Source organism: Solanum verrucosum, unplaced genomic scaffold (genome assembly GCF_900185275.1).
Source record: "Solanum verrucosum unplaced genomic scaffold, falcon-dt-bn FXZP01000205.1, whole genome shotgun sequence".
In the NCBI taxonomy this organism is placed as follows: domain Eukaryota; kingdom Viridiplantae; phylum Streptophyta; class Magnoliopsida; order Solanales; family Solanaceae; genus Solanum; species Solanum verrucosum.
Window position 1 is genome coordinate 692,075 of NW_026019950.1, and position 8,143 is coordinate 700,217.

The 8,143-nt window shown below is 36.2% G+C and overlaps 1 protein-coding gene and 1 long non-coding RNA gene across 2 annotated transcripts; one reads left to right on the forward strand and one right to left on the reverse strand.

Annotated features, from left to right (window-relative positions):
• Positions 1 to 665: 665 nt before the first annotated feature.
• LOC125813786 (uncharacterized) lies at positions 666 to 2,060 on the forward strand. The gene is made up of 3 exons (XR_007442086.1): positions 666 to 775; positions 1,313 to 1,393; positions 1,920 to 2,060. It is a non-coding gene; the product is annotated as an uncharacterized LOC125813786 (long non-coding RNA).
• Positions 1,618 to 5,423, reverse strand: LOC125813715 (LRR receptor-like serine/threonine-protein kinase GSO1). The gene is made up of 2 exons (XM_049493168.1): positions 2,325 to 5,423; positions 1,618 to 2,195 (listed from the first exon to the last, which is right to left on the reverse strand). The coding sequence occupies exons 1-2, from the start codon at positions 5,353 to 5,355 to the stop codon at positions 1,879 to 1,881; spliced, it is 3,348 nt and encodes a 1,115-aa protein (XP_049349125.1). The 5' UTR covers positions 5,356 to 5,423; the 3' UTR covers positions 1,618 to 1,878.
• Between the last annotated feature and the right edge of the window lie 2,720 nt (positions 5,424 to 8,143).

Sequence of the window (8,143 nt, forward strand, 5' to 3'; positions counted from 1 at the left end):
TTACCTCGAGGCTATTTTGGAAATCCTCTCAGTAATTTAATTATTTTTTCTTGGAGCATTTTACAGCTTCATATTTCTATTGTCCCTATCTTTGGACACTAGGGTTTTCAAACATTTATCTGTACTCTAACTTCAGTAAAGTGATTGGATGTAGGATATGATCAGCTCTTTATGAGAAATTTCACCTGTTCTGTTAAGAGAAACAGTGTGGAACTTTTTCTTCTTCAATTTTGGTTTTAGCTTCCTAGCTTTTCTTTAATGTGGTTTAGTGTTTTGTATTTTCTCTTTTGAGCTGCTTGTAACTTTGGTATTAGAGCAAGCACCAAATTCCTGGAGTTTGTCTCTAATCGTCTTGCACAAAAGTGCACTTGCTAAGAGCAGAAGCTTCGGAATTTTGTGGATTTGGCTCAGAAGGGAAGCTTTATTACTAGAGGTCCTAGACTTATCATCATATGTGATGGTGCTGCACTTGCTAAGAGCAGAAACTTGGGAATTTAGTGGATCTGTCTCAGAATGGAATCTCTATTATTATAAGTCTGAGCTTTGTCAGCATATGTGGTGCCATGTGAATATATCCGATGCAAATTCTGGTGGATATTTTAACATGAAAAATTCTCAAAATCTTGTGACAGTTGTCTTGTAATGCACATCCAAGTCAACTACATAAAAAATACGAAAAAGGAATCTGGGACATTTAAGTTGGGCTTCTCCTACTTGGATGATTATTTAGGTGCGCATCGTATTGTGCTCGGGTGTTGCAGTTTTCGTAACTGAGGTATGTCTTTCATCTATTTGTCACCTGCAGAGTATTTCTTCCAGTTTATTCTTGCACTTCTTTCATATTTCCTTTCTACTGAATTCTGATCAATTCTTCAAGGACTATTATTTTACTCTCCTGATCTGATATTCCTATGTATTTGCCATTCGTCTGTTAAGTCTTGTTAGAAGTCCTGTTGGTAACTCATATCTGAGTTATATCTATCTTATTTGAATATCTGTATTTGTTTGAAATACAATGATTGTCCACAAGCCATTTCTATTCATCATATCTATATTTTCTGCAAATAATTCTGCTACTGCAAGTTTGGAACACAAAGAAAAACCGGTAAGGCGGAGGTCTTCTGCACTCTTTCGCAGGAACCATCATTAGTACGACCAAATTCAACAAAAGCTTATCTTTTTGGGTGGGGGTTGTTCTTTTGATTTCATTTATAATCCGGAATGTTATAGTCCATAAGATAAGGACTAGCTTGTAGCAAAGCCTTGTTCCTTCACACTCTCATTTTAATTGTGATACCTGAAAACTGTTCAGATTTTGGAGAAGCTGGAGAAAGTAATAAGCAAAAACTGATTACGGATAGTGATCCATGATGAAAAGAGCTATGGCTAGAAGGTGAAAATTGCTTTTACCAAAAATTGATTTGAAACATCATGCATTTTCTTAGTCTATGTTGCTACATTGGATGTCACAAAGTTAAACTGAAAAACCCAAGATCACGATTTTGTTAAACTGAAACATCATGTATTTTCTTTGTCCAATTTTTTTATGTAAGCAAAAAAAGAAAAAAATGAGATGTTGGAATTTGGAAAGTTGATCACAGGTTTCACTACTAAAAGTTTCATTACTTATCTTTACATCTATTCTCTTTTTGAATTTGGTAACATGTTATATTCATCAGCACCCTAATAAAGACCTGGTATATTATATCTACAGATACAGCCTCAAACAAAACTTACAAAGAGGCCATAGAGTCTAGTAATGATTCAACATCATCAACTAACTGTTCTTTACACCAAAAATAAAGAAGAGAAATGCAGGAGCTCTTGATCTTCTGGATTGAACTGCACCTGCCTTCAAATCATCTTGCATTCCTCTCTTCATAACTCGACAAGAGACCTTACTACATCCCTCATTGCAGGCCTGGTGCTTGCCTCAAGTTGAGCACATTGAAGCGCCAAATCCACTATTTTCAGGGCCTTCCATTGTTCTTCTACATTCCAGAGCCTAATTTCTTCATCAAGAAAACTAAGGAAATTGTTGCTTCTCTGCAAGTTTTTCCTCACCCAGAAAACAATGTCTAATCCTTCTTCAAAGCTGGGATCTACTGGCATTTTTCTGCAGAAGAGCTCCAGTAGAAGAACTCCATAGCTATAGACATCACTTTTCTCTGTCAATTGAACTGAGTACGCATTCTCTGAATTGATGGACAGACAAGGAGAAGGAGGGGGGACCGGGGGAGAAAGTAATAAAATTTAGTAAATCATCAAAAGTAATCTGCCAACTAAATTATTACTGAAGACTAGCATAGTAACGTGTGGCTAACCTGGAGCAATGTATCCTAGAGTCCCAACAATATTGGAGTTCGTCGAATTTTCTTCATCTGATACCATTTTAGCAATCCCGAAATCGCCAATCTTTGGCACCATCTCAGAATCCAGCATTACATTATCTGATTTGAGATCTCTGTGAATGATTTGAGGCACCGAATCGTGGTGAAGGTATGATAGACCTTGAGCAATACCAAGAGCAATACAATGGCGGGACTTCCAGTCCAAGACTACAGGTGGTTTTCTCTGGTGAAGGACATCATGAAGAGTCCCTCCAGGTATAAATTCTGTTAGAATGAAGCCATATCCATGTCTCATGCAATATCCTCCCAATCTTACCAAATTGCGGTGTCTGACAGAATTTAGGCTTCTCATTTCATCATTGAATGCTCTCTGAGCTAAGTCTACCTTCTTGACAGCCCAAAGTTTATTGGATTTGGCAGATTCCATCTTATAAACAGTTCCATGCGTGCCTCTTCCAATAACATAGTTTTCACTCCAGCCTTCTGTTGAATGTACAATGTCCTCAAAAGTTATACCATCAGGTAGATCTTCAATTCCTGATTGACACTTGACGAGCCGATGCTTATTCAGCAGGGATGGGTGCCAAATCCGAGTCACTAGTAAGTACATTGCAGCAACTATGATCGCCATGGAAAGCACACATCCACTAATTACACCAGCCAAAGTCTTCCATTTTACTTGTGATTTTTTCGCATGCTTGCAGTTGCTACCTTCCGTGTCTATTAAGCAAAGTCCTGGATTTCCCAAGGCAGATCCTGGACGTGAACTTAATAGTTTTTCCCATGTATTGGGTACCTTCCCTGACAAGCTATTAAATGATATGTTGAGAAACGAAAGGGAACTCATCTTTTCCATTTCTGATGGTATTGCACCAGACAGGTTGTTGCTTGATATATCAAGGACCTCCAATTTGTCAAGATTGCCTAGGCACCTAGGAATTTCACCAGTAAACTTATTCATGCTCAGATTTAGTGAAAAACCAGGTTGCATAAGCTTACTCAGACTGCATGGAATTGGGCCTTCGAGCAAGTTGTTTCCCAGCTGCAGCTTTACAAGCATTTGTGAGGAGGAGAAAGTGTCTGGAAGAGCATCAGAAAGTTTGTTGTCCTGGAGTAGAAGATTTGTCAATACTGAAGATGATGCAATTTCTTTAGGAATTCTTCCTGAAAGATTGTTGTTGCTGAGATCCAACTCCTCCAGTTTTTCAGAGTGACTCAACTGAAAGGGAATTTGTCCGGTCAGTCTGTTTGAAGAAATGCTCAGTTTTACAAGATTCTGAAGCTTTCCAAGTTCTGTGGGTATGGAGCCATTAAACATATTTTCTGAAAGATCAATCATTGAAAGATTGGTCCAGTAACCAAATGCAGCTGGAATCCTTCCTACAAGCATATTCTGTCTAACATCCAAGTAAGAAATATTCTCATTCTTTTCAATGTCGTCTGGAATACTCCCCTGCAGATTGTTGTTGGAAAGTTTTACCCTATAGAGAGATTTGCAGTTTGCTAGATAGGTTGGGAAGCTGCCATTAAACCTGTTGTTTTCAAGAGCCAGGACTGCAAGCGTGTTGCCATTACACAGTTTAGAAGGAATCTGTCCACTGAAGTTATTATAACCTAAATCAACCTTAACAAAGCCAGGAAAATTATCTTTTCCAAGATCAGGTGGTACCTCCCCCGTAAGGTTATTATGAGCCAACGACAGAAATGAAAGTTTCGTCATATTTGTAATTCCAAGCGGTAACTTGCCGGTCAATTGGTTCTCATAAAGAGCTAGCTCCTGCAGCCCGCTTATTCTTCCAATGCATTCTGGAATTTGGCCCTGAATTTTATTTTTGAATGCATTAAATGTTTCTAGGTTTTGAAGGCTGCAAATTTCTGAAGGAATTTCCCCACTGATGAAGTTACTGACGAGACTTATCTCAGCAAGAGAAGTGCAGTTCCCAACTTCTGCTGGCAATGAACCACTAAACATGTTATCATACAGAAGAAGCTTGTACAAATTCTTCAGACGTCCAACTGACTTGGGAATCTGACCACTTAATTTGTTAGCTGACAAATCAATGTAAGTCATCTGATGGCAATCACCAATCTTTTCTGATATACTTCCATTAAAATTATTTATGGAAAGAACCAACTCTTGTAATTTCCCATTCCATAAGGTCTCAGGAATTTCCCCTTCAAAGTTGTTGTCATCTAAATAGAGTAATTCGAGATTTGAAAGGCCCCTAAAAACCTCTGGCGAAATAACTCCTCCAAGATGAGCAGATGTTGCATAGAATGCAGAAAGGTTGTGACAATTACCTAGGGAAATTGGCAAAGAACCTGAGAAGCGATTCTGATGAATAAGAAGCTGGGAAAGTGAGCATGAGGACGGGAAGTCCGGGAGAGGTCCCGTTAGATTATTTGTGTGGATGTAGAGATCTGTCAAGTTTGGCAAACCAAATAGCTCTTTTGGAATATTTCCACTAAGGAAATTGTTCCACAGCCCAAGATATTGAAGGCTTGTCGAAAGGCCCACCTCAGAAGGAATGGTGCCATTGAGCTGATTGTAACCCAACTCAAGGTATACAAGCCTTTTGGATTTGAAAATCTCTGGTGGGATGGATCCTGAAAACCTGTTGTCGTTGAGGAAAATCGTGTCAAGTTGGCTGCAGTTAGCAAGCATAGCAGGGATGCCACCAGTGAGATGGTTGCCACTGAGATCAAGGGAGACCAAACGAGGAAGATGGCAAAGATTTGGAAAGGCCTTGTCCAAGATTCCAGATAGAAGGAAGTCTCTGAAATCCAATGATTTGACTTGTGAAGTTTTGTCTGAATAGCAGGTAACACCTTTCCATTTACAGTGTGAGACAGATTGATTCCAAGGGAGCAATTGTTGAGAGGGCTCTGGAAGATTGCTTCGAAACCCAAGTAGATGAACAGAATCTTGAGGCAATGATGCCGAAAAAACCGCTACAATGCTGGCAAAGAAGATAAAACAGTGAACAAGATCAAACAAGAACATTTCTGAACTCTTCAACACTTCTTTAAAGAAGCTGCATCCAATAAGGAGCTAGTTCAAAAACTAATTTTTGGGCTGGAACCTGAGACTATTATTTAGGTTTTAAGTTGAGGTCAGCCTGTTTTTTAAAGATACGTGTGGGGGTAGTAGGCAACGACTGTCCGAGGGAACAATGAATATAGGAGATTATTTTAAGTAGTTGGTTTTTGAAAGGTCAATAGTAATGAATAGGTGGTAAAATGAAGCATCTATTGAAAACGAAGGTGTTGAAAAAATAAAAATAAAAATTGGGGAAGGTGGACGATAGTGCTTAAAAAAATGGCCATGAATATGAGGTCTCAGCTCCATGCTTTATACTCATTTTTATATAATATGGTAGTTTCTTGAGATGCCCGCAATAATATATTTTTATATATGGCTGTCGGGCCATATATTTACGACTAGGACTAGCAAGTGGCCGCTAGTGCGTCTTGACGAATTTCAAATTTCAGCAATATCTAATACACCACTTGAGTGAAAAAGCAAAGTCAACTAAATATTATTCTAATTAGTTCAACGTTGTACAATTTTATCACAAAAATTGACAAGTTGAGCGACTAAAATGATGTCTTTTTGATCTGGTTGTCCACCAAAAAGGCATCGCTTTCAGATTATCCTCCCCATTTTACAGTTAAGATGTGGATTTCTTTTTGGTAGCACTTAGCAGGGCCCTTAATTGCCCACTGCTCAAATCGTGTGACATATTGTTTATGTCATATTACATTATATATTTTATGTGATACGTTACTATAGGGGTGTCAAAAATGAACCCAAACATAGGTAACCTATCCAACTGATTAGAATTTTAAGAGTTGGGCTCAAGATAATTTAAATTGGGTTCAATCTCAACTCATTCAAGCCTAATCCATTTTAAGAGAATCCTCAATTGAGCCCAATTCAATCTCCAATTTCAACCCGTTTTAAAACTTTTTACTAAGATATGTGCCTATATTAAATGTATGAATTATTATCTATTTAACATCTATTATGATTTATCTATCAATTTGTTACTTTTTTTAAAAATTCTTGAGCTGAAATTCAAATTGTAATTATAAAAGTTAAATATCACTATATTAAAATTATTGAGATTAATCGGGTCAAATTGGGCGGGTCAAGACCAACCTGATTTTTAGCCCATTTGAACCCAACTCATTTGAGCCCAAAGTAAACTTGGGCGGGTCAAGACCCAACTCGATTTCTATTTCAACCCATTTTAATATCTCCAATTTTAACTCAACCCACTCATTTGACACCCCTACGTTACTACATCAATACAATTGAAAGGTATGTTCTCCTCCCTAGGGGTAATAGGCGTTTAGCTGAAAAAGGTTTAAATAAAATGCTCGATTTTGGTCAGGAGGGAGGGGTTGTTCAGGTTGCACTGGGGAGCAAAAAGGTGAAAAGTTCGTAGATCTTTTTTTTTTTTGGTAGCTTAATGTAGGTTTGATTTTTTTTTTTTTTTTTTTGGTTCATATCTTATATTATTAAGTGTATTTATTTTCATTAAAATTCAAGTACTTGTTTGGTCTGAACAAATTTTAAAACCTGTTTGCATTGACGGAATGACTTATTTTGTTATTTTAACTTAAAAAGTACGTATGTTATTTTATTATTTTAATCGAACACTACAAAACTATTCTAAAAGTAAATAAAATAAATAAATTTAAACATGCTTTTAATCATTATGATTTTGAGCAGTGTCTTAATACCATTAAGATTTATTTTTGCAGGATTAATTTTCATCACTACACATTGTTCACAATCACAGATCACCATCATAAACCACCTTAGCAATAATAACCATCATCACTATTATTGTCGCCAACCACTAATCATTCACTTATGTTATCACAATCGTCATCGTAAATACTATCGTTGTTAATTATTACTGTCATTCGCTATCACACTATCACCTCTATCATTATAATTATATATGTTGTCATCACTATCATCATTGTCAACCACCATTATCATCATCAATCATTAACCACATATGTCATCACAATCATTACTAACAACCACTATCAATGTCAATCATTACCACAATCATTATAAAATTCAACATAGCTTATAGTATAATATTTGGTTAGTTTTTTTCCCCAATATAGAGATATTATTATTATATAGAAAGGTGAAGACGACCAGGACGACCAAGGGTATTTTTGTCAATTTAATAAAATTTCAAGCTTAATTTAACTGTACATTTTGCATTGAGAGTATTGAACATTCCAAAAAAACCTGCCACAAGTTATGTAATTCCCACTTTATCCACCATTAAGTTGTTGATTTCCATTGTCACACGTGTACAACACATTGGGAGGAGTAAAAGAAATTAATGCAAAGTTAAAACATGGACCCCATTTTTGACTCACTTCAAAAGTCTATGCATTCAAGACCACACATTTTTTTTTAAAAAAATAAAATAATTAATTTGAGTTCATCTTTATTTTTGAATGTACTTACTACTTTTAATGAGATTTTTTTTCATATTCAAAATTTAAATTCGAGGCCTTTTAATCATTTTCTTTCTTAATCTGGTTCGGTCATGAAAATATAGTTTTTATTTTATTAAAAAAATGTATAATTAAAGTCGTGTTTGGTTAAATTTTATATAAAAATATGAATATATTTTTCTAAAATGCATAATACATAAATGTCATTTAATTTGGTTTCATTTGACATCAGTGTCCTCCAATTTTGGATGTGCATAGTAGACACAAAAAATTGTATAGAAATGAACAAGTAGACACAT

What these genes read in the sequence shown, in the direction of transcription:
- LOC125813715 (XM_049493168.1), bottom strand. Translation starts at nt 5,355, where the DNA reads ATGTTCTTGTTTGATCTTGTTCACTGTTTTATCTTCTTTGCCAGCATT. An exon ending in TCTAGGATACATTGCTCCAG is followed by an intron (nt 2,196 to 2,324) that starts GTTAGCCACACG and finishes CCATCAATTCAG; the next exon opens with AGAATGCGTACTCAGTTCAA.